Source organism: Nannospalax galili, unplaced genomic scaffold (assembly GCF_000622305.1).
Source record: "Nannospalax galili isolate Female #2095 unplaced genomic scaffold, S.galili_v1.0 scaffold366, whole genome shotgun sequence".
In the NCBI taxonomy this organism is placed as follows: Eukaryota; Metazoa; Chordata; class Mammalia; order Rodentia; family Spalacidae; genus Nannospalax; species Nannospalax galili.
The window spans coordinates 1776843-1804016 of NW_008355168.1; the positions used below are offsets into that span (position 1 = coordinate 1776843).

The following is a 27174-nucleotide window of genomic DNA, read 5'->3' on the forward strand; positions in this document are numbered from 1 at the left end:
GTTATACAATATTGAACTCAGTATAAGCCCTGTAAGACATAAAATTGAATGAGTTTTTAACCTTTAAAAAAGATCTCCGTTTCATTTTAGAATATATTGGTCCTTGCAGAAAGACTCGTTTTTAATGCTACTAACACTTAGATGTTTGTACGTGCCTCTCTCATCTCTACGCATCTGATTATTACTAGTCACAGTTGGTTACTTTATGAGATCCTTGGCACCTGAGCATGGATATAAAATCATCAGGTAGATTTCAATGGTAATGTTTTTCATCTCTAGTAATTAACATGAAGCCAATTTGTATGCTTCCTCCTCAAATATAACTCATTTTTTAAATTTGTTGATTTTTGTGTGTATTTCATACAGAACATCCCAATCTTATTCATCCATATACGCACATCCCAAATGGCACCCTCCCATAATCCCCACCACCACTGGAGCCCATATACAGTGTCATCCCTGTTACTGTCCACTGTGTTGTCAGCACCCCAGCCGTTCTCCAGTGCTTGTCCATCCACTGAATCTAGTCAGCCTATCTAGAGTTCCTTGTTTTAGGATCTCTACCACCTGGCACTGGGGTTTTTATTTGGCAACCTAAGGCTTCTGCGAGAATCACCCTTTGTAGGGTAACCACAATTACACTCTTTTGATACAGGGGCTAGAGAGATGGCTCGGGGGTTAAGAGTACTGGCTGCTCTTGCAAAGGAGCCAGGTTTGATTCCTAGCACCCACATGGTGGCTAACAGCCATTGGTAACTCCAGTTCCAGGGGAATATGACACTCTCTTCTGACCTCCATGGGCTTTATATGTCATGGGTGCACTTACATACATGTAACCAATACACACATACATATAAAAGTCATAAATAAAATATTTAAAGTCTTTTATATGAATAAGTAGATTTCCGTATGGCTTTTCCAAACACCCCTAGTGCTGTTTGATTTTAAGATGATTTCTAGAAGCTCTAGATAATTTTTCAAAGACCCGTTTTTCATCAGTTATGGTTCTTTTACAGAAAAACTGTTTCTTGAAACTCCCCATTTTGGCATTCTGGGAGTGATGATCTACCTCAAGCTTTTTATATTCACCTAAAGCTAAATTGAATGAAGACAATTATATCAATTGATATATATATATATATGAATGTAAAAGAGAAAGGCCCTTCAGGAACAGATTTCTAGGTGGCAGTCAGAGGCACCCTAGGGTTTTCTTTCTTTTTCTTGACTGAATTCTCTTGAAAATTCCCTTACTCCACATACTTCCTTCTTCCTTTCTCTTAGCAATTCCAACATCGTGCTTAAAAATATTTCCTCCAGACTGAACCCTCTGTTCCAAGATATCCTTAGACTCTTTCTTCATTTGTGTGGTTGCTTCAGGGCTCTTCTCAATTCTTTAAGCTGGATATTTGAATGCATTCATTGGGGTCAGTTCATGAGAATTTATGGCGTTTCCACCCTGAGCTATATGGAAACCTTGCTCTGTGTATAGTGAGACTCTTTCCGAAACACGACCTGTTCTGTACCCTCAAGAAACCACTACTTTGGAATTCGGGTAGCTAAGAATTCCTACTTAAATCCTAGCACTCTGTAGCCCTGTGCTTAGTACTAGGAGTCTTTCTGGCCAATGTCTCCCTCCAGCAGCACTGGAGGCGGTTGAGCTCGTCGTGGTCACAGTGGCTCCACAGGAGCTGTGAGGTGCTGATGTGAAAGGCTGTTTCACATCTCAGGAATCTTCATTCTCTTGGTTGTCAGGTATCTACAGCTCCTTGCTTCTCTTCTACATTGATGTCATAACTCCATTGCATGACATTTTATTGCATAATTGGCTCTCCCTTCTATCAGCCTCTTCTACATGAGAAGTGACTCATCTTGCCAGGGAGAGAAGTGTAGAATGCTGGTTAGAATTATGGTCATGAAACCAACATAAATACTGGGAACATCTTTCTATATTTGAACACTCAAGATTATTTTTGGTCTTTCTTTGAGAAAAGGTCTCCCTGTAGCCCCTGCTGGTCTGGAACTCACTATGTAGACCAGTCTGGCTTCGAACTCACAGAGATCTGCCTGTCTCTCCCTCCCAAGTGCTGGAATTAAAGGTGTGCGCCACCATGCCTTGCAAATCCCCAAGATTTTTTTTTATTAATTTTTTTTGTATTTCATACAGAACATCCCAAACAATCTTATTCATCTTTATTCCTCCATCCCCACTGGGGACCTCCCATAGCCTCCCCCACCACTGGAGCCCATATACTCTGTCATCCCTGTTACTGCCCACTGTGTTGTCAGTACCCCCAGCCATTCCCCAATGCTTGTCCATCTGCCAAGTCTAGTCAGCCTATCTAGAGTCCCTTGTTTTAAGAAGATCAACTCTTCCTCATCTAGCAGCAATCAGTTGTCAATATTCCTTTAGGTAAGATTGGAGTCTGCTATTCATTTTCCCAGTTCTGTGCTGGGTTACTGTCTGCCTGAGTTTGCATGGGACTTGTGTATGCTGACACCTATGCCATAGAATCATATGAGCAGATTCCCAGGAGCTTGTAGGACTCTGTTTCCATATAGTCATGCACCTCCTCGGTGGCTCTTACAGTCTTTCCACCCCATCATCCAAGATGGTCCCTGAGCCTTCAGCAGATGAAGTTTAATAAAGAGGTCCTTCCAAGGACCATTATTTAGTAGACTCTTGATCTCTACACACTTTGGCCATTTGTGACCTTTTGTGTTCCTGTCCCTCTGCTGCATGAAGAAACTTCATTATTGAGAACTGATCCTTAGTGTCCTTTATCCCGTTCTATGCTCCATGAGCCTTAGGTGTACAGGTTGCATTGCAGATGTGTCCCTTAGGCCTGGGCAATTCATAGACAATGTCTGTGTGTGATCAATTGTGGTACTTGGTATTAGTCTCTGACTGCTGCAAACTGAGCTTCTTTGATGAGTGTTGACTGGGATATTTGTCTGTAAATATAAGGATACATATTTTGCACATAATAAAAAATCACATTAGACTAGCGATGTCAGAGTTTTGGGGTTTTCTCTAAGATCTATGACCTCTCCAGCCATGTGCATTAGGTTATGTTACAGTACCACACTTGAGTTTCCTCCCTTGAGTGGGCTTTTAGTCAAATTAGGTAGCTGTTGATTTCCCCCAAGATGAAAGTACCACTACTGCACCAATGGAGTATGCTGTGCTGACCACCGATGTGGTTATTTGGTCTTGAAGCTGGTGCTGGACCACTGATTGATGTTTTCCCTTGGCACCTTCATAGCGCTCTCCAAAGCTATGAGAGCTCGCCTTCAGGGGAAGTGGTTGCAGGTCAGTCGCAGCTCTATTTCTCCAAATCCTGTGTCTGACATATGCTCTGTCTCCTGCAGTAGGGTCTTACCTTCGAGTTCTGGGAGGCCATCAGGGGCTGTGGCAATAGCCTGAGTAATTTTGGGAGTGTCTTAGGCCACCCTGGCCAACAACTCAAAGGAAGGTATCTCCTGTCTGGCATTGTTTCTTGTTATATAGCCTTTAACAATACACATCGCCTCTTAAAAAATTATATTGGCTCCTTTAATCTTTTGTTATACTTTCCTTTTGGGTGTTTAAGGCCATACAGTTGGTCCAGATAAACCGATTTATTTTTACTCTTAAGGTCGTTTGAGGATCTGTTCCTCAGGGGTCACATGGGCTTGGGAAGAGCCCCTGGCTCCATTCTTTTACCAGTTCTCACTATGTGAAGATAAGTCAAAGGTCCTGCTCGACCATGGCTGGCTTCACTTGGAAGCATGGAGGAAATGATTCCTCTGTGTTGACCCTCCTCTTTGTAGACTGGACACTGGTTCAAGTCCGTCTTGTGGGGTCTCCATGGCCTCCCTGAACAAGAGGAGAGGTGACCCATCACAATTACGGGCATTTTGAGAGATGCTAATAGTCCCCTAGAATTTAGTTGACCTTGGAGGGCAAGGAACAAAACTGTCCTTTAAGTACCTCTGACCAGATTAGTATAGGCCTCAAAGTATGGCTGTTAAACATCCAAGAAGGTTAGTTCCACCAGTCTGGTACTTTTAATTACCATGTGCTATGTAGATAAAGCTTGGGCAAAAACCAAACATTCTCAGGTAAACCTTGATTAGACATATGCTTCGTTCCTTGAACTAGTTATATGTATAATTTGTCAATAGGTTGTTGGACTAATATGATTCCCTTTGGGTTTTTTAAACTAGCTAGGCATTATTTATCTCTCACATTGTCTAACACTTCCACCATGGTTTCCCTATTTAAGATGCCCCCATTTTCCCCATTTCTCCTTTGATAATATCCTTCCCCTATGGTCCCACCTCTCTTGAGCTCTTTCTTTCCCTTTATATCCAAGGTTCCTTGGATAACCCTCCCTCCCCCCTCCTATTTAAATGACCCCATTTTTATCCATAGCTTCATTATTAAGCCTGTTTCCTACTGTTCTTCTCTCTCAGGTTCTTTCTTTTACTTTACCTCCCTGGTTCCTTTTCATTATCCTGGATCCTGTAGTTATGTCTGGATAAAAACTCACTTATAAGGATTTGGTGCTAGGATCCACATATGAGGGAGAACATACATCAGTTTTTTTTTCTGAGTCTATGTTACTTCACTTAATATAGCTGTTACTAGTTCCATACATTTATCTGCAAATTTCATGATTTTGTCTTTCTTTACTGCTGAGTAAAACTTCATCGTATATATGAACGACATTTTCATTATCCACTCATCAATTGAGGACACTTAGGTTGCTTCCATCTCTTAGCTATTGTGAAAAGAGCAGCAACAAACATGGTGTACAAGTGTCTCTGCAATAGGATGAGTCCTTTGGGTATATGCCAAGGAGTGGTATAACTGGGTCAAATGGTAGGTTCATTTGTAGTTTTTTAAGAGTTCTCCACACTGCTTTCATAGGGGTTGAACAAGTTTGCAATCTTACCAGCAGTGGATGAGCATTCCTCTTTCCCCACATCCTCTCCAACATTTGGTATCATTTGTTCTCTTGATCTTAGCCAGTCTGACTGGGGTAAGAAGAAATGTTAAAGTAGTTTTAATTTGCATTTCCCTAATTACTAGTGATGTTGAACATCTTTTAAGATGCTTCTTAGCCATCTTTATTTCTTCTTTTGAAAACTCTCTGTCCAGCTCTTTAGCCCATATTTTAATTGGGTTACTTCCTTTCTTGATTCTTTGTTTTTTGAGTTTGTTATATATTCTGGATGTTAAACTCTGTCAGAAGTGTTGCTGGTGAAGATTTTCTCCCATTCTGTGGGTTTTCTCTTCATTTCCTTGGCTACATCTTTTGATGTACTGAAGCTTTTTAGTATAATGAGGTCCCATTTGTTGATTCTTGACCTTGTTTCCTGAGCAATAGTTTTTTTGGTCTGTTTGAGACAGGGTCTCCCTGTAGCCCCAGGCTGGCCTTGAACTCACAGAGATCTGCCTGCCTCTGATTGCTTCTTTTGATGTACAGGAGCTTTCTAGTTTAATGAGGTCCTATTTGTTGGTTCTTGATTTTATTTCCTGACCAAATGACGTCTGGTTTCGAAAGTCCTTTCCTACACCTATATCTTGTAGGTTTTTTGCCAATGTTTTCTTCCAACAGTTTCAGAGTTTCATGCTTCGATTCACATTGAGGTCTTTGATCCATTTGGAATTCACGTTTGTGCATAGTGAAAGATAGGGGTTTAGTTTCATTCTTCTACAGGTGGAGATCCAGTTTTGCCAGCACCATTTGCTGAACATGCTGTCTTTCCTCCAGTGAATGTTCTTGGCCCCTTTGTCAAATATCAGGTGCCTGAAATTGCATGTACTCATATTTGGGTCTTCAATTTTGTTCCATTGATCTATAGATCTATTTTTGTGCCAGTACCATGTTGTTTTTATGTCTATAGCTCTGTAATACAGCTTATAATCTGGTATAGTAATCCCCCCAGCATTGCTCTTAGTGCTCATGGTTGCTTTGGATATCTGAGGTCTTTTGTGCTTCCATATGAATCTTAGGATTTTGAGTGGCATTGCAGTGAATCTATAAATGGATTTTGGTAGGATGGTCATTTTCACAATATTAAGTCTTCCAATCCATGAGCATGGGAGGTCCTTCCATCTTCGGATGTCTTCCTCCATCTCTTTCTTTAAGGATTTAAAATTTTCATTATAGATGTCTTTACTGTCTTTGGTCAGGTTTATTCTGAGATTTTTTTTTTTTTGCAGCTATTGTGAAGGGGAGTGTTTCCATGTGCTATTCCTCTGTTTATTGGCATATAGGAAAGCTACAGACTTTTGTAGATTAGTTTTGTTACCTGCCACTTTACTGAAAGTGTTGATCAGTTCTAGGAGTTTTCTGGTGGAACTTTTGGGATCTCTTAGGTATAGTATCATATCATCTGCAAAAAAGTGATAGTTTTCCCTCTTCCGCTAATTTGATGTCTTCTTTTCCAATGATTACTTCTTTAATTTCCTTCTCTTCTCTTACTATCTTGCACGAGTTTCAAGCACTATGGTAAAAAGGAGTGGAGATAGCAGAGAGCCTTGTTTAGTTCCTGATTTTAATGGGAATGCTTCCAGTTTTTCTCCATTTAAAATGGTGTTGGCTGTGGGTTTGTTGTATATGGCTCTAATTATGTTGAGGTATGTTCCCTCCAGTCCAATTCCCTCTAGGACTTTGAACTTAAATGCATGCTGAATTTTGTCAAAGGCCTTCTCTGCATCTATTGAGATGACCATGTGGTACTTGTTTTTGAGCCCATTTATATGATTTATGATGTTTATGGACTTACATATATTAATCCATCCCTGCACTCCTGGGATAAAGCTGACTTGATCATGGTGGATGATCTTTTTGATGTGTGTCTGTATGCGGTTTGCAAGTATTTTGTGGAGAATTTTTGCGTCTCTGTTCATTAAAAATATGGGTCTATAGTTTTCTGGTTGTATCTTTACCTGGCTTTGATGTTAGAGTGATGCTGGGGCTTCATAGAAGGAATTTGGAAGTTCTCCCTCGATTTCTAACTTTTTGAATAAATTAAGTAGTATTGGGTGTAGATCTTCTTTAAATGTCTGGTAAAATTATGTTGTAAATCCATCTGGTCCTGGTTTTTTTTAGTCAGGAGGTTTTGTATTACTGTTTCAATTTCCTTATGCATTATGTGTCTGTTTGATCTCTTCTGTTGATCTCTTCTTGGTTTAGTTTTGGTGAGTCCCATGATTTTAGATACCTGTCCATTTCTTTTAGGTTTCCAAATTAAGTAGCATATAGGTTTTTAAAGTATTCCCTTATAATATTCTGGATCTTTTGGGTATCTGTTGTGATGTTTCCCCTTTCATGTCTGATTTTGTTAATTTGGAGGTGTTTTCTTTCTTTTGGTTAACTGGATAAGGGTTTGTCAATATTGTTTATCTTTTTAAAGAACCAGCTCTTGGATTTGTTCATTCTTTGTATTGTTTTCTTTGTTGATAGTTCATTAATTTCTGCTCTGATTTTTGTTACTTCTTCTTGTCCACTGGGTTTGGGTTTTGTTTGTTGTTGCTTTTCAGGTGTCTTGAGTTGCAATGATCAGTCATTTATTTGTGTTCTTTCTGATTTTTTAATGGAGGCACTTAAAACTATAAACTTCCCTCTAAAGACAGCTTTCAATGTGTCCAGAGGTTTTGTTGTGTTGTATTGTCCTTTTCATTTAGTTCTAGGAATACTTTTATTTCTTTCTTAATTTCTCCTTTGACCCACTTATCACTTAGGAGTGTGTTGTTTAATCTCCATGCGTTCATGTAGTTACTAGGTTCTACATGTTCTTCCGGTGTTGATATTAAGCTTTATTGCATTGTGTTCTGATAGAATGCATGGAATTATTTCAATCATTTTGTATTTGTTGAGGCTTATTTTGTGCCCCAATATATGGTCAGTTTTGGAGAAGGTTCCATGGGGTGCTGAACAGAAAGTATAGTCTTTGGTGCTTGAGTGGAGTATTCCGTAGATGTCTGTTAGGTCCATTTGATGTATGCTATTGTTTAATTCAGATGTCTGTCTGTTAATTCTCTGAACTGTTGACCTATCTAATGGGGATAATAGGGTATTGAAGTCCTCAACTATTAATGAGTTGGGATTAATCTGGGTCTTAATGTCCTGTAGTACTGTTTTTATGAAGTTGGGTGTACCAGAGTTTGGTGAATATATAGTCATGATTGTAATATCTTCTTGGTCAGTTGTTCCTTTGATAAGAATGAAGTGGCCCTCTTTATCTCTTCTGATTAGTTTTAGTTAGAAGTCTATTTTGTCAAATATTAGAATTGCAACTTCTGCTTTTTTCTTAGTACCATTTGCTAGGAATATTTTTTCCATCATTTCACCTTAAGGTAGTGCTTGTCCTTGAAAGTGAGATGGGTTTCTTGCAGACAACAAAAAGACAGGTTTTGTGTCTTAATCCACTCAACTAGTCCTTGTCTTTTGACTGGATAATTCAGACCATTGATATTTAACATTATTAATGAAAGATGTGTATTGAATTTTGTCATTTTTATTTCTGTTTACATCCTTGATATAGCTATACTTTTCCACAGTTATACCTTCACTGAATTTCTTTCCACAATCCCTTGGGTATAGTTGTTTTTCTCTCTGCTCTCTATTATTGCTTCAAGTATTCTTCGAAGGGCTGGTTTAGTGGACATGTATTCTTTTAGGCTATTCCTGTCATGGAAGGTTTTTCTTCCCCCCTCAACTATAATAGGCATTTTTGCTGGGTAAAGAATTCTGGGCTGGCATCTATTGTCATATAGAAGTTGGAATACTTTGGTCCAGGCTCTTCTGGCTTTTATAGTTTGCGCTGAAAAGTCAGCTGTAATCCTAATGGGTTTTCCTTTATATGTGACTTGTTTCTCTTTTGCAGCTTTCAGAATTGTCTCTTTGTTCTGTATGTTTAGTGTTTTTACTATGTTGTGCTGTGGAGAGTTTCTTTTCTGGTCCTGTCTGTTTGGTGTTCTATATGCTTCTTGTATTTGTATGGGTATGTCTTTCTTTAATTTTGGGAAATTTTCTTCTACAATTCTGTTGAAGATCTGGTCCATACCATTATCTTGGGATTCTTCTCCTTCCTGTATGCCTATGGTGTGTAAATTTGGTCTTTTTATGGTGTCATACAATTCCTACATATTCCATTCTTGTGTTTTCTTAAATTTTTCATAATCTTTGCTTGAGTGGTCTAATTCTTCCACTTTATCTTTCAGCCTTGATACTCTGTTTCCCATTTCATTCTTTCTATTGTTGAGGCTTTCTCCTATCATTTCTAATTGATTTATTATTTCACTTCCTTTTTCATTGCAGCCTGAGTAGTCTTCAATATTTCTAACTCTTTTCTGAATTCATTCAGAAGTCTATCCCTATCTTCCTTCAGTTCTTTGATTTCTTTCTTTGTGTGTTCTTTAAATTCACTGAATTCTTTTATCATGTTTATAATTGTTCTTTTCAATTGCATGTCCTGTGTTATCTCTAGGGGGTTCTCTTTGTACTCCTTTACAGGACTTTTGGTACTTTGTGGGGGTGTATTATTTTGGTTTTTCATGTTATTATTTTTTCACTGTGACTTTGACATGTGGATTTCTTTTGTGTTTCTGGCCTTTGTTGAGTTTAGGTCTGCTCCTGTTTGTAAACTTTATGTGCCCTTGTGGTTTACTTGTTGGACATGAAAAGCTGGTTGGTCTAGGCTTCAGTTTCTCTCTTTTGATTTTATATTGGAGGGGCCGGATGGCTTTAGTTCTGCTGCTCAGGAATTCCAACAGAGGCCCGAGTTGGATAAGGATCAGATGCTCTCATGCTTTTTCCTGGATCCCTCTAGTCAGCAGGCACAGTACAGTTTGGGAGGGTTGCTAGGTAGAGGTAGGATTCAGGACTCTCAGGCAGTCAGGTAAGGAGGCTGGTCTCAGCAATCCAGGTTGGGGCTGGGACAGCCAGGGATGAAGGCTGGTCTCAGGCACACAAAGATGAGGTTGGTGAGAAAACCAGCTTTGAGGGCTCCAGGGGACTAAACTAAGGAATTGGGTTGGTCTGGTTGCAAAGGATCAGGAAGCAGTGGGGAGTCTGGGCCAAGAGGGTAGTCCAGAGGTCTGGGGTGCCAAGAGAAGAAATGGGCCAGTGTCCACACTAGGAGGAGAGACAGGGTGGGGGAGCTGGGAAGGTGAATGAGGTTGTCACCCCTAAGATTTTTTTATAAGCTACTGATACCACTGGTCCTTTCCTCTGCCAACTTGCCAGCCTGAAAAAAATTGGCTTACAGATGGATATCTCTGCATTAGCTGTTTCCTGTTTTGACTTTTACACCATGAAGGTTATCAGTCCCGTAAACCATCCCTCTCATTCAGGAAATTCACCACCTGGGTGGTAAGTGTTGTTCTAGGTCCTGGGTATTTACTGTCAATAAGACAATTTCCTTGCCTTAGAGGAGTTTCATTGTAGAAGACATATCTGAAACAAGTGTATGTAATAACATAGAGTTCTGCTGTAAGAGAGGAATGCATAGGCCATCAGGGGCCCCAAGGCAAGTTCTCGATTGTGCAGGACAGGACGATGGATGTCAGGGGCTTCATTTCAAGGAGGAATGGTTGCCTGGAGCTGTGAACACACCATGGCCAGACTATATTAGATTAATTGTGAAGGGGAGTGATGGAGAGCCTCACAAACAGACGCACATTAATGGTTCTTTCTACTGTGCAGTTGGAAAAGTCCAGAAAGATAATGATCCCTTGATCGTGATATCCTTTCTTATTTTCTGTCTTCCTCCTCTCATCCCCCTGGTGCCAGCTTCCTTTATAGCATTGAGTAGAGCAATCGTCATCTGGCATAGCACCTAATGTACTTATTAGGTGCCTAAAATGTGCTAAATAAATGACAAGATCGACTGGTCATTCTACAGGTTAAGAGCAGGTTTTGCCCTGCTCTTATCACTACCTGCTTTGTACAGTAATACTAACCCTGTATTCTAGATTACAGTCTTTCTTTTCTTTTCTTTTTTTTCTTTGTCTTTTTGAGACAGAGTCTCCCTGTAGCCCCAGCTGGCCTGGAACTCACTATGTAGACCAGGCTGGTCTCGAACTCACAAAGATCCACCTGCTTCTGCCTCCTAAGTGCTGGAATTAAAAGGTGTGCACCACCACACCCGGCTCACGGCCTTTCTTTTTAAAAAGTATACATGTTGAAGCCCCAGGAAGAAAGGCCAGACTTTGTTGAAACTCATAATGAAGTCATTAGATGGGGGGAGTCTAGAAAGATAGACTGTGATCTTCTTGTGCTTGGTTTAGAAATGCACGTGCTTTAGTTTAAACAACTGTTTCCACATTGACGGTCTTGGTTTAAAGAGGTACAGGAGTAATATGAACGGGTTAAACTTCTTTAGTGACCACAATTTGACTTTTCCTGGCAATTCTGGGTGGGTTCCTCTGCAAGGGACTCTGTAGCCCCGGTAGCCTTCATTAGCCCGGTGGGTGGGGAGTGCCAGCCCTCTTCTCTTTACTGTCCGTTTTATCTTCCAGCATACCACATTAGTGTTTGTAAAAGTCTTTGTACTTTGGTTTTCAACTGAAAGCAAAACTCAAAGTACCTCACCTTTGCAGCTCAGCAAGGGCATTCCCAGTGGTCAGTGCCTAGCAGGCTCCTTCCAGGAATGACCTTGTGAAAATATGCCCCCGTGTCCACAGATCCACTTCCTCTCACTACCCACCTTCCAGTCCCAACATTTCAGTATTTTAGTTTGTTTCCTTTCTTTTCTACCTGTAAAGTATAGGCCAGCCTCCTGGGACATACACATGTACACACACACACACACACATACACATACACACACACACACACACACACACACACACACACAGCTCTCCTCCCAAGTACCAAAAGCTAGTTATCAACATTACATATTGGTGCCTTAAGGAAGAAGGCGTTGGTTTCCTAACAACCACATGGTTTGTCCAACTCTCTACCAGTCTGGATGTATTATGTAAAATTTATGTAACTCACTGCTCTCTCCTCTTTGTCCCTACCTTCTTGTCCCCATCCATCCAATTTTAGATTTCATTCTGGGAACTGAGAAGGGACTGTTGTGGGCCGCACACTATTCTGCGTCTGTTCTGTAACAATGAAGTGCTTTGCTGTTGCTGTTCCATTTAGGAACAGATTTAACTCCTTATCTAGGACCTGGTTTTACCCTCAGTTTCCAACTAGACATGAGGGAAGGCAGAGGATTAATCTTCCAGGGAAGTAGAGGTAATTGATGACCTGGACACACAATGGCTGGGTCACATGGTCTGACAAAGGATTTGCTGCTTTCTGAATCATGATTCATTTTCATTAAATCTTACAAAGGCATAAAAATCAAGCTGGATTTAAGCATTTTGCAGCTTTTAATGAATCATCATTTCCAAAGAAAAGAAAAACTTACACAGATTCTCAAAATTCAGCCAGCATGGTCATCACAGTTTTATGATATATATGCAAATTATGTATGAAATATGTTCAAGTCCTTAGAGCATTTTTTTATAAAACAAGCTTGAACATTGCAGCCATGTATCCTGGTGAGGCCAAAATTGGGCAAAGGCAGAGCTGAATGCCAAATGATAATTTCTGCTAAATAATTCAGGCCTGTGAACTCTGATATTTTACTTGCTTTAATGAGTATAATGGGTGCAATTACCAACTGCTTCCCTCACAGAGCCAGACAATGTGCCTTCACCTAATTGTGGGCTCCACTTTTCTTCGAGTAACTCATATCTGTGAAGTTTCTTATAATCCCAGTGTCTGACTTTTGTAGCCACTAAATAATGTATATTACTGAGTTAGTGATAATTATCGTGAAGAAAAAAATGATTGCATAACTAAAGCCAGGCATGTCTATGAGTCAGCAGTAAGGGAATCTCACGCAGGTGAGAAGTGTCATTTATGAGACGGGGTGGGAAATGCTCAGGCTTGAGTTTCTTTTTGACACTGTCATTTTCCTTCTCCCCCTGCAGGGAAGTGATGCCGACATGGTGGATAAGAATAAGTGCTGTACCCTCTGTAACATGTCTTTTACTTCTGCGGTGGTGGCTGACTCACATTATCAAGGGAAAATCCATGCCAAAAGGTTAAAACTGCTGCTAGGAGAGAAAACGCCCCTGAAGACCACAGGTATGAGTGTGACCAGTGACCCAGAGCAGATGCAGAGCACCATGCACTGTAGCTGTGACACAAATCACCCTCTCTCTTCGGCAGCTTCCAGCACATGGGGTCTAATGTCAGGGCCATTCCGAACCCCCAGGGGTGAATGGGGAGCCCCAGCATATCTCACAGTCATAAGACCATTGAATGCAACTTCAGGGTCCTAGTCATCTTCTGGAATGCTGTTTACATCCTCCAACATGGCTATCACATGTCCTATGTGTCATGTATGATATTTTATGTTATGGTCATCCTAGATTCAGCCTGTACTCTGCATGGATGCTGGATGCTGACTCCTCTTGGTAGGCAGGTCCTCCGCAGGTGTCACCTGTTTCTTATGTTGGTGTGCGGCAAGCAGAGATGAAAACTGTAGTCACAACTACCTAGTGTAGAGACAAGTGAGTTTTTAATGGCATTCCTGTCGTCATTACAGGGGAAGCTGTGATTCAAGCCCATTATCTTTCATCAGTAAAAAAGCTTAAATATTGATATCAGATTACTTGACCTTCTAAATGTTTAATGGAAGAACATCGTCAGAAGTTTATCAAATCATTAAATTAACATGTTGCTATAATTTAGTAATGCAAAAACTATTTGGGCAAGATTTATGTTGTGGTGAAGGTGTTTCCAGCCTGGGTTATAATCCCAAAGACTTGGAAATATTTTTCATTATTTCTACTCTTGCAATGCAATTAAAATTTAGTAGTGCGTTTTGTCTTGCTCTCTAATGAATTGTGCGTAAATCATGGGTATAATTATTTTTTTAGTGGTATTTTGGGAAAGAGAGAGCATCTGAAACAATGCCTGACTTTTACTTCACCAGTGTTTTTCTTGAGAAAATGTCTTCTTTTATCTAGAGAAGAGCATTGCTCTTTTTACTCTGCTTTTCCAGTTAGAGTAAAGCACACTGCTCTCCTGGAGGGGGCTGTGACATTCAGGTGTAGGATGAGTTTATGTGGAGGCAAGCTTTTGGAGGGAGGGGGAGGAGGCACTGCATGATCTGGCCCCGGATAAGCAGTACTCAGTTGAAACTCTTGGTCTCTGAAAGGTTGGTACCCACCTTTGACCTCAGTGTGGAATCTCTTAAAATAGACACCTCAAAGAAACAATCACTAGAAAATTTTTATCTGTTTCCCATGAATGAATAACTGACTGATGTGTTCTCTTTGCGTAAGTGACTTGTGCCGTTACACTTAGTTTAGGAGGCGGTAATGGAAGAAGAGAAGCTGGGTGTTCTCTTTATCGTGTCGATTAGCAAATGGGTCAATTATTATTTCTGTAAAAAAATCATCACATGCCTAAAATAGTTCTTTGTGATTTTGTATCCATTCTCAAAGAAGCCAAGTACCAGGTTATTTTCCTGAATTCAAACACTCCCAGAAATAGTACATAGAACTCAAGGGTAAGTTGTTCATTATCAGTATACTCTGAAGACAGAGACTGTCCTGGTGACTCAGTGGCTAAGGATACTTGCAACCAAGCCTGACAACCTGAGTTCAATCCCTGGGACCCACATGATGGAAGAAGAGAACTTATTCTCTGACCTTACATGTGTGCTGTGACTGTTCCATGCCCCCCAATCAATAAATTTAATAAAAAAACCGTATACACATGCATACACACACAAACACACACAGACACTCAGACACAGACTGACATAGACACAGTCTCCTCTCTCTTTTTCTCTTTTTTTCTCTTTTTCCCCCTCCCCCTCCCCACCCCCTCCCCTCTTCTCTCCAAAATCAAACTCATCTGAAATGCAGCCCTTACCCAGCAGCTTGTCCTTTACTGTCCACGGTGCTGACTTGACCCTGTTCTTACAAAAATCAGGATGCTGCTTAGAACAGAATGAGGGTGAAGAGGAGGTGAATTACTGTCAGCTTGAAGCTTTGGTTGATGGAGGCACACTCTTCATGGCCTAGACTCCCTCTTTCTCATCCAGCTCACAAAGTCCTTCTTCAGCAAGCCTCTCGTCCATCTCCCGATACTGCTTTGTCCAGAAAGGATCTTGGAGGATGGCAGCCACAGACAGATTTGGAGGACTGGAAAACTAAACTGATCCTCGGGCTTGGGTTGGTTCCAGCCATTTGGTAGAAGGTTACATAGAGATAGGAGCTGGGAGGTGTTCCCAAGATAAAAGTTGGAAGGTAGATAAGACAAAAGCTAGCATACACCATGTGGATACATAGAGCATGCGGTCATCAAACAGGACACTGACATTAGGTGACAGCAGGACTTTAATGCAGTCCTGATGTTCTGGGGAAAGAGGAAGGGAAGTCCTTTAAGAGACTAGCAGAAGACCATCAATTAAGAGACAGGTATTAGGCTGGGGACCTAGCAGCAGAGACAAAACAGGACTTGGTATTGGTTGGGGTGTAGTGCCCTCAATCACAAATCCAGTTACTGTAAGTAGAAGGCCAGAACCCAGAGGCCCTGGAGAGTGCCTATCTGGTTTCCAGATGTTCTCTGCCTGGAGCTAGCTATCATTGCTTTCCTTTGCTGACCATAGCTGTACCCAGCAGCAGTGCTCAGAGGGCTCAGTCTTGGAACTGCCCTGTGCACATGCACACCTTGGAACTGTTCTGCCTAATCGCTTGGTTGGCTTGAAATTGTATCTATAATGAAAACAGAATGGAAAAAGTGACATATAAAACCCAACCAACTGAATCATGATGGCAGAGAGAAGGAGCTCCTCTGCTCAAGTACCTCCTCTTATGCTGCCCTGTCACGAACAACAGGCTCTTAAACGCCAGTGATTTCTGGGTAGGAATAATTGGAGCACAACTCAGCACTTCTCTAAGGTACTTTATCTGATGATGATGAACAATCAGGACCTGAGATTCGTTCTTTCCTCCACCTGCCTCTGCTCTCTGCTCAGGGATCCACAGAGCACATATCAGGGCCTGCTGCAGTTTGAGTTGACCATCTGCAAATGAGTTTATGTTCGCTAGATCTTCTCAAATGCTTGGCAGAGCCACCAGAACAGAAACCGGGTCTTCTTGGTTTGTGTCTCAGCATCTCTGCCCGGGACCCTGCTGTGAAGACAGAAACACAAGCAATGACTGGTCCGCTCCATACTCACAGGGCAGAGACCTCAGGGAGCAGATCCTGCAGGCCTGATGCTGCTGTGTCTCACCCTTTGCAGTGGAGACCAGAGAATCCGCACTGTGCAAAAATGAAGAGTCAAACATAGCTGTGTAGTTAGCAGTTCGTCATTCTATCAGATGCCTGAGATGGCAAATGTGTAAAGAAGGCAGGGGGGTTTTAGATCACAGCTTGGGGTCCTAACCCATGAATGGACATTCACATTTATTTAGGCCTCTACTGGGGAGGGAAGACGTCATCTTGGGGGGGTGTGGTGGAGTCAAATTGCCCTTCTCTGGTGTGGAAGAGAAAGGAGTTGGAATCCTATACTGTCCTTCAAAGACCTAATGGCCCAGAGATTTCTTGTTAGCTTATACCTCTTAAAAATTCCATCACCTCCAGCTAGAGAGGTGGGCGTGGGTCAGACCTTTGGGAGAATTTACTATCCAAACTGTAACAAGTAAGCGCCATGAAAATCTTCTTCTTGGAGGACAAGTAAAGGAAGCAGGAGCTGTTATGTGTGCATGACGCATCACTTTTGGACAAGTTCTTGAAAAAATGGCGTAAGAAAGAGCTACAATTGAGGAACACGAGTATTTGTGTTCATGAGTATGTTTGTGCGTGTGATGTACACATACCTGTGTGTGCCTGGACATAACAGGTATAACCAGGGAGTAGGCAGAACATTAAGGAGATAGGAACTCAATACATGGAAGAGTTTTTTGATATTCAGAGATGTGTGTGTATGTGTGTGTGTGTATGCGCTCACATGCACACACACACGTGCATGCATATGTCTGTGAGTGGGGAGAGAGACAGAGACAGAGAGAGTGAGCTGTTGATGCAGAGGCCGAATGACTGCTTCCTGGGGCCTTCCCAACAGAGGCTTCAGAACCAATCAGTGTTTCACCTAGATGAGGTTTCAAGTCTCTCCAAGTCTGAGATTCTCAGCCAGATGCCTCCTGTCTATAGACGCACAGAATGGAAGAAGAGAGCTTCTTAGAGGTGGAGACAGGCATGCAGGCTCAATGCCACCCAAGTTAGTTGCATATTTTTGTAGTCTGATGCTCCTCCCCAGTCCTCTCATCCTTCTCTTGCCATTTTTACAGTTCTTGATACATGTGTTCAGAGTTTTTTATCTGCTGCCTTGTCTAGAACACAAAGGCTATTGGGTCGTGTCTCTGAGATCAGCCTTTCTGAGCCATGTTCTCTGGACCTTGAGCTTGCAGGAAGTTGGAGCAGTGCTGGTGAGCATAAAAGGGGAAGTCTAGTGACTTAGGGATGGGGAGGGCCATGGAGTTAAAAGGACAGCCAGGCTCTGGGTAGTAAGTAAGCCTTTCACAAAGAAAGAGATCCCCAATAAGTAGGAGCCAAGCCATGGACTGGCGAATTGAAGCAGTAAGCCATTTTCAAGGGAGAAACTCAGGAAAACAAGGAACAAGGTACCAGAATTAGGATCCCAAAGACAGCCTGGGTCTGTAGAGTATAGACCCATCCCTGGTGCCAGAGGAGAAACGAACAGCAAAGCTGGAAGCCCATAAACAGACCTCAGTTGTTGCACCCAGGCCTCTCTTACCCCACCTGTGGGGAGAGTGAGTCAGGGGAGAGGATTAGTACGAGACAGGGCCTGAGACATCATGAGGGCTGTGAGCTGCGTGTGGTTTCCCCTTGGGCTCCTGTGTAGATGATCCTCCCTGCTGCACTGAGCCCGCAGCTGTGTGACATGATTCCTGAGTCATGTTAGACACCAGAAGCTCTGAGAGCAGGATTACAGGCTTTGGGAGGTGAAATAATGATCTCCGAAGATGTTTACATCCTGACCTTAGGACCTTCATATATGTGTGATATGTCAGGGGGAATCAAAATTTCAGTTGGAATTAGAGTGGCTAACTCAACTTTGAAATGAGATTATTCTGGAGTATGCAAATGAATCCATTCTAATCACGAACATTCCAAATTGAAAGAGAGGTAGGAGGGTCAGTGTCAGAGCGCTGTCGTGGAAGCACTGGGCCAGCCTTGAGGAGCTGGGAGGATGCAGGCTCTGCGAGCTGGAGAAGGCCAGGGCTCTCGTCTGGGGTTGTCAGATTTTAGCCAGTCGGGCCCATTTTGCAGTTCTGATCTCCAGAATGATAAAATTATAAATCTATGTTACTGAAGCCATTAAATGTGATAATTTGTTGTAGGAGCCATGAAAGCTGATAACTGGCCTGAACAAGTAGTTGATTGACTGGATTTTCCTTGGGGACATGTTGTCTTGGGGACTCACAGATATAACTCAGGGTCAGCCAAGCCTGAGTTCAGGGGATGCTGAGACCGTCTTCATGCTGAGGTCTTTCTCTTCAGATACACCTGTCAGCCTCTTACAGTACAGCCATCGGCTGCTACTCATTCATTAATATGCTTGCTGCTTTCCTGCTATGTGAAAGCTTTCTGTTCAACTCTTCAGCATCTCGTATCTCAATAAACATTCTCAAGTGGTCTGAGCAGCTTCGGAATCATCATTCCCCAGTGTGCCTTCCCCATGGCTGTTCCACATCCGAGATGCTCTTCCTAGTACATGTTGTGGATCTAAATACCTCCCATCCCTCAAAACCCTGCATAGGACTCCACTGGTTGCTGACATGCCTCAATGTCTCCAGACCTCTCAGTGAACACACTTAGATTCAGACACTGCTGGGTCCTAGTCTTGATCCTCTGAAGATTTAGTTTTCCCGTACCTCATTTTACTAGTCTGCATAATAAGTATGTCAAAGATTTGTCATGAGCTTATTAACATAATCACAGAACTTCAAGAAGCATCAGCCACATCGTTGGGGCACCATGAATGGCTCTGTCCATTCCGGAAATAGAGGTATTCTTCCTTGTTTCGTTCTGAACCTCACTCTGGGACAGATAATTTTGCACACGAGCCGTTCTGTTGTCTGTCCTTCAAGGCTAATCCACTGAGTTTACGTGGCCAGTTGGTCTGTAAACTCTCCTCATGAGGGAACTATACCACCATAGTCTCTCTGGAATCTGCCACAGTCCCAGAGAGAAGCTTGACTGCCATGTTCTTCATGACAGCGAGAGACAGAAACATAGAACCTGGTGGTCAGTTCCTACCTGATGATCAGTGCAGGTGTAAAAGTGCAGGCTTCTGGGCAGGGTCACAGAGACCCGAGGGAGAAGATGAATCAAAATAGTCAAGCATGCTTTGGGGATCAGCTCAGTAGGGTTAGAGTGGGAGGAAGTCTGGAGTCTGGGGAGGCAATCTGAACTAGAAATCACCAGTCCTCAACAGATTTGTCAGCTGAGATGGGGACAGAGTAAATGCAGCCCTGGCTGGCTGACTGTTTTGGTGGCCTTCATCACCCTAGCCTCATAGGCTTCTGAGCCATTTCTGAACCTGAGCTTGGTAAGTGGTCCGGTGTTTTGTAGCTGATAGTTCTAAGGATGGCCCCCAGAAGCTGGGCTGCGTGACCTGAAAGGAGCCCCCAGTAGGGACCTCCAGCAGTCCCAGGCCCACCAGGCTTTCTGGCTGGAAGCAGTGAGCCTGGGCCTTAAGCTGAGTGCTTCCCCACACAAAGCAGGCATGCTAGAACAGAAATGCCTATGCAAGAGACAGGAGCAGCTCTTCTGTGACATCTGAATCCCTCCATCCTGGCATCTGCCTTAAGAGAGTTCATGATTGAGAGACTTGATTTCCTTGCTTTTAAGGTTCTGGAGTCTTGGGCATATAAAGATGATTAAGATAACTTTTGTTCCTCTGAAGTTCCCTGCGTAGAAGGAGGAACTTAAACACTCAGCCACACATGTGACAAGATACACACAAAGTTAGAATTTATGAAGGGGTGAGTTAGGTAAGGCCTTAGATGTAGGGCCTATGGAGATTTGTGGGGAAAGACAGTTTTTCTTAAAAATCCTGTATCTAGACAAGAACTCTATCCTTCACAGCTGACCCACCTCTGCCTAGACACATCTTTACTGGGAGACAGAAGGCTCTGCTATGCTAACATTGACAAATATTTCTTAGAAGATAAATCTTTGTTCAGTTGAGAACACTGATCTAGATCAAGGATTATTAAAATATGCCAAGGACTACCTTTGACCCACTGCCTGTTTTGTGTGGTATGCAACAGGGCTTAACAGTGTCCGACTCGGAACCCCTTCCCTCCTGAGAAATCTTTAGATGACTGGGTACATCGATACACAAAGTAGGTATACAAATCAAACATTTACTGATAATAAATCATAAAGAAATTGACTTTAAAACAATTCTTTGGTATACAGACAATATTTTTAAATTATACATTCATTTTTAATTTGAGCATATGTTACACAAGATCTCAAACCAATTAATTCATAGATGTCTGGGTTTAAATGTCCTATTCCTTAAGGCTATGGGTAGCCCCTCTCCTTCTCTCTCTCTCATTTCATTTTCTTGTTTTTTGTTTTTGTTTTTGTTTTGTTTTGGGTTTTTTGTTGTTTTGGTTTTTTTATATATTTTTTTATTTTTTAGAAGCATTTCATTATTACTTTAACATACTCAATAACAATTTCCAGAGCAAAGATATATTTCTTTCAAAAGTGGCTATAAGATTTTTAGGTTCACAGTTGAATTAATACAGTTATACAATATTGAACTCAGTATAAACCCTGTAAGACATAAAATTGAATGAGTTTTTAACCTTTAAAAAAGATCTCCATTTCATTTTAAAAATACTGTTTCATACAGAAAGACTCATTGGTTTTTGCTAACAACACTCTTACCATGCACTAAAAATGAAAACGAATCTGTGGACTAACGAGGGGGAATGTGCTTGTTTATTTTCACATTAAAAAATAAAGCTTGGCCAGATTTTTGATACAGTAGGACATACTGCATCTACAGTATTTTTAGAACTTTTTGTAATTGTCATTGTGGAAACACCACTTCAGGTAAATACACAATATAAAATGGCAAAACTGTGTTTAGAGCCTTTCAGAAATTGTTAGAAATTCTGGGCTAATCCCAAGCCAAAATTAAAGTTTTGTGTTTTTTTTTCTTTTTCCTTTTTTTAAAATGAAACTCAAGCCATCAACTCAAACAGCAATTTTAAAATCACGCATTCTCGCATTGTTCTTTGCATGGACTGGCATCCAGTGGGAACCTACTGAGATGTCCAGATTGTTGTGTCCTGGAACAAGGAATTGCATTACTGACACATGGATAATGTGGAGCAGAGACGGTTTGTTAAGAAAGAGCACTTCCATGCCAGGAAGTGGGCTGGATCTCTGGGAGGGATTGCAAGCTCATTGGCAAATGTCATGTGAGGGTTTAGGACATTTACCCCGTGGCTGGGCTTTGGTGAACCATGCCATGCATGTTTTCTGAGCATGCTGTTTGTTACATGCCGACTCAGCAGGGAGGGGTTTTTTGCTGTTTCTTCGGGCTGCCTGTGTGCTAACCGGAATGCCTCCATCCTCCTGGCCCTAGTGTCACAACACAGTGTGATCCGAAGACAGACTGAGTCATTCTTCAGTGCTAAGGAATGGATGGTTCCTTATTCAGGAGTATGCGGGGGTGGGGAGACTGGGGTGCAGACTGAGTGGTAACTGAAGAGAGGTGGAGAGCTGTGTCCTGGAGAGGCAACAAGCAAGAACAGAAACACAGGGCTAGAGAGAGAGCTGGGTGCGTAAGAGCCCTTTGCTACTGCTGAGGACCTGGGTTTGGTGTCAAGCACCTAAACAGCAGCTCTCAAGCACCCTTAACTCTAGTTCCAGGGGATCTGATGCCCTCTTCTGACCTCTGTGGGCCCCAGGCACACATGTGGTACACGTACATACAGGCAAAACACATATAAAATAAAAATAATAAATAAAATGTATTTTTAAAAAGAACAGAAACAGGGTTGGAGAGATGTTTCAGTGACTAAGAACACTTACTGTTCTTCCAGAAGACAGAAGTTCAATTCCCAGCACCCATGTCAAGGGGCTCAAAACTACCTGCAACACCAGTTACAGGAGGTTCTAACTCCTCTAGCCTCCTAGAGCACCTGTACTCATGTGCACATAGCCACACACAGACACACAGACACAGACATAGACACAGACACACAAACACACACACACACACACACGTAAAAAATAATAAAAATAAGTCTCAAAAAAGAACAGGAATATAGGACTTGAAAGCAGACATCTATAATCTCAGCACTCAGGAGACAGAAGTAAATTGGACTCTGAGTTTAAGGATCGGCTATGCTACATAGGGAAAAATCTGCCATAAACAAATAACTAGGGCACAATAGTTGGGGTACCAATGGCTTTGCCTTGGAAGGAGCTAAAAGGCTTTGAATTTGGGGTTCAAGGCAGATGCTGAGGCAGACAGTCTTTTGAGTAACACATTCATTAGAAGAACCCTTAACACCACAGTCAGGCAGACAGCAGTGTGGCAGGTACTCTAAGGAGAGCTTGGCCCAGGTGAGAGAGTAGGGGGTTCTCTTTTAGAGGAAGGGAGGTGGGAAGGGCATTGGAAAGTTGTCTTTTTGGCTCTCAGTTGGCAGTTATGGTTGATAATCAGGAAGTGGTGAGTTGAAGCATGTCAGGTGATGCATATACGTCTCTCTTGCCCAGCCATTTTATAGCAAGGTCAATAATGTAGGAGGGTAGGAGGTAAGAATCTAGAGAAACAAGGTGGTTCTGGAAACATAATTACTTTGGTTCTAATACAAAATACTGTGTTTCTGGCTAACAGAAGTCAGGAACTTCCCTAGATATACTATAAGGCCTCAGTGATAGCAAAGGCCTACTAAGTCTAACATTCAGGCACTTATGTAAACTAAAAGGATGAGCTCATTTGAAAAGTGGCTAAAACAGGGCAGAGAAATAAATCTGGTATTGGTCAGGAATATTCTGCACTGATGACTTGTTTTCATGATACCAGAAGGTGCTAGGCACACTGCTGGGGGAGAAATAATCAACATTCATAGCCATCCATGAACCCTGTGAACTACAATAATGACTGATGTCACAAAATATGCCCATGGGTACATTAGTGGCACAAATGTTATGGGGGTAACAAACCACTTTATGATTGGATTTAAGACCCTTCCACTGGAGAAAACACATGTCTGGTAATATACATATGTCTAAGAAGCCACGGTTGGGAAGTTCCTAGCTCCCACGGTGAACCTACTATTATTATTCTGTTAAATGGACATAACATCAATCTACCTTCTAAATTTGTAGATTAGTGTGGCTCCCAGACTTCAGTGTAAAGAGGGAAGGAGCTCAGGGTCTCCACCCCCGACTCTAATCTGAGGAGTTATTGATAGTTGATGGCTCGTGGGGGAGGGAGACTCAATTTTCTTCGAGGACGTAATCCTCTACCATGCTCCAGAGGTTGGCCACATACTCACAAATATATAGGCAGTACAAAATGAACTCAGTGGGTTATTTTAAAAGGGGAACAGGAGACAGGGAGTTGGGAGGGTATGGGAAGGTGGGTGGCATATCTGGGAGGAGTAGGGGGTAGATATGTTCACAGTATGCATGTATGAAATTCTCAAAGAATTAATTAAAAATATTATATATGGCTGGGCATGGTGGCACACGCCTTTAATCCCAGCACTCAGGAAGCAGAGGCAGGCAGATCTCTGTGAATTCAAGGCCAGCCTGGTCTCCATAGCAAATCCAGGCCAGCTAGGGCTACAGGGATACCCTGTCTCAAAAAGACCAAAAAATATATTTTATATGTATATATATATTTTTTCAGTTTACCCAAATCTTAACAAGTCATAATTCCTGATTTTTAATTCTTTTCAAAAATCTAAGATCCAGGCCAGCCACGTGGATTACCCCAATAATTACAAATAAACTGATAAATTAGATACTTAAAGCAATGCAAATGTATTCTTACACATTTTGGAAGCTAAAAGTCTGAAATCAAGGCACAGACAGGGCTGTATGGCCTCTTCCATGATCTAGGGACGACGCCTCCCAGGATCCCCAGGCACTGGCCTCCATCACTCCGATCTCTGCTTTCTTTGCCCTGTGGCCTTCTTCCCTGCTTGTCCTTTGTCAAGAGAGCAGTCGCTGGGTTTAAGGCCCACTGTAATGCACTGTGACCTTATTGAAGCTCAATGATCCAATTTCCAAGTAAGTTCATGGTCTTTTAGACTCTGGGAGGGCATGGACTTTTGGGGAGAGGGATGGGAGGACTGTGCCATGTTCAACTGATGTCAACTGACAAGCATCATAGGTCCAGATACTGTGTGTTGTGGCTAATGATCCCCAACCCCAATAAACCCATATAAGCAAAGTCAAGGTCATTAGCATAAGAATGAAACTCAATTCCTACTTAAAATTCTGAAGAAAATATCGTTTGTGTGTGTGTGTGTGTGTGTGTGTGTGTGTGTGTGTGTATTTGTATATATGTAGTTATTTTTTGAGTCAGGGTCTCCCTATAGCCCTACCTGGGCTCAAACTTGCTATGTAGAGCAGGCTGACCCAGATCTCACAGAGATCTACTTACCTCTGCCTCCTGATGTTGGAATTAAAAGCATGTACCACTACACATGGGTTAAAAGTAGTTGGGGGGCGCTGGAGAGATGGCTCAGCGATTAAGAGCACTGACTGCTCTTGCAGAGGACTCGGGTTCAGGCAGGAAGTCTGAAACATGGGAAATATCTTTCCAGGTGTCCTCTGTGTTCTGCCCTCTGTTCCACTAGAAATTGAAGTGAAAATTTAAGATTTTGCATACACAATCTGAATAGGTGTTGTAATGTGGATTAACTAGAAGGTTCATTAGTTTTTGTGGCAAAGACATTACTTATCTGAAACTTACTTACATCTTACCCTAGACAGGCAACTGGTTGTAAGTATAATGCATAGTGCTTTAAGACCAGGCTATGAAATAGGAGAGGATATGAAATCAAGAAATAAGCCTCACTGTGATACTGTGGGGCTGAGGGTTGCTACTGCAGGAGAGCCTAATCCCTCCTGTTGATGCCTTCTCTCTTACTAACCCTGTGTCATGGCTGCATCTATGACTCACAGAAATGTGGACATTGAGCCCAATATTTTACATAATTCCCAAACATCATTAGCTTGACATTTAAGTTAGCAATAACCTTTCTTTCATTTTTGACCCTTCCAACTTTGAAGTTGCTGAAGGGCTTTGCCTGTCTCAATGTGCTTGAAAACACGTGAACAGTCCCTGTGGTGTTATCTCTGTGGTCTATTGCTGTAGTTCTTGGCACAATTTTTAGCACACTGAATAATTTGTTGGATGTGCAAAACCTGAAATCAAACATTAGAATAGTGATAGATGCTTAAAAGTCTACGGGTTCATTTCCAGATGGTTAACCTTGATGAAACTTCAAAGACAGTGGTTTTCCAAGTTGGTACAAAGCAACATGGCTGCTCACTGTCTTCTGTGGTAAGAAGGTGGTACATTACAACACCAGGCGCAAGCACAGCCTCTGCAGTCAGGCCTGGTTTTACCTTGCAGCCTTCGACAAGGTTTGCTTTCTAGCATTCAATTATTGAGGTGTCAGCCCTCAAATGTATTGGTAGGATGAATACAGTAGGGCAGAAGATTCGTGCAGAAAAACTTAATGTAGGGCCTGTCACACAGCTAAATACAGAATGAACAGATTGCCTCACGCAAAAACATGTAAGCGTATACATGCATGCACACCAGCCCTCATTATTTGAGTACTAATACACTAAAATGCATCCTCATCAGCCAAAGCACCCCCATGGCACATCGCAGTCATTCCCACACATGTACAGAACGCTGAGAGATCTGTGTCGCCCCCATGTACCCAGTTTCCATTGAAGCTGAATGAGGCAACACTGTGCCTTCTGGTTTCAGCTGTCACCTGTCAACAGTGTCCTTTTTGAATTATATTCAAGGCAAAATCTTTCGGCTGTGATTTCTTCCTGGTGACTCTGCCATTTATAATTGCCCCAGTGTTTGTGTGCGTGCGCCAGGAAAAGAGGGCGGATATGACTCTTACGGAGAAAACACGCACAGTGTATGAGGCTCTTTCAGGACTCGGAGTGCCACTGGCGGTGAGCTCAGAGCTAATGGGGGCGACCGTATGCATGAAACAATGGGTCTGAGGCAAACTCACGTAGGAAAAGTTGTACATTGATGCCCTGATCACCAGCTTATTGGAGCACAGCCTCGTTCTTCTAATAGCACCGGTTCCTTGCTGACTAGTTCAGCAATCCTGGCGGCTCTACAAAATCTGCCATGAACAATGAGAGCTGATTGTGTACACCTAGTGAAAGTTATTCTACAGTCACGACATTTCCAAGAATTAAGTTTCAAAAAGTCTGATCATTCCTCCACAATGAAATGAAAATTCCTAACATTTAAAAACTCCTGGTTGTGGTAAAACTATGTAGACATGAGTAGGCTGTGTCTAGCTTAATAATAAAATCAATAACCAAAGCTGATGACTGTAAGGTATTATAGAGAAGCATCACACTCATTGTTTAATCTCTGTGCTTTTTGATGCATGAAATATAGTAATGTGTGAACTATTATTGCTGCCATGTGACTGATGAAGAGACAGGTCTGGAGGTGAGTCACTTGTGTCCTGCACAATCGTACAGAATTGAAAGCACAAATTAAGACCCAGGATTCTAGGATTTTTCTCTGATCGCTAGTGATAACTAATGCTCCATGAAATGACTTGCTGATTTTTTTTCTCACTTCCTGAGCAGAACAGTTCAAACTCCAGTGCTCCCACTAAGGGTCAGTAGCAATAACATGACAGCAGACACTTATAATCTTTAAATCAGTTACTTCTCCTTTGTATGGACAGAGAACCGTAAGGGAATGGGGACAGACAAGCCGTGTCCTCAGCCACCCAGCCTCTGTGTGTGTAGGTGTAGTTACTGTACAGTCTTTTGAAATCATGCTGGTTCTCTTCTTCATCCTGTT

The 27174-nt window shown here is 42.1% G+C and overlaps 1 protein-coding gene across 2 annotated transcripts in view; it reads left to right on the plus strand.

The window, feature by feature from the left end:
• Positions 1-27174, plus strand: part of Zmat4 (zinc finger matrin-type 4) — a 396947-nt gene that overhangs the window by 207507 nt on the left and 162266 nt on the right. For both annotated transcript variants that reach the window (XM_017802973.1, XM_008852314.2), the window contains exon 4: positions 12986-13142. In XM_017802973.1, the coding sequence (XP_017658462.1) occupies positions 12986-13142 (157 nt within the window). The remainder of the gene's footprint in view (positions 1-12985; positions 13143-27174) is intronic.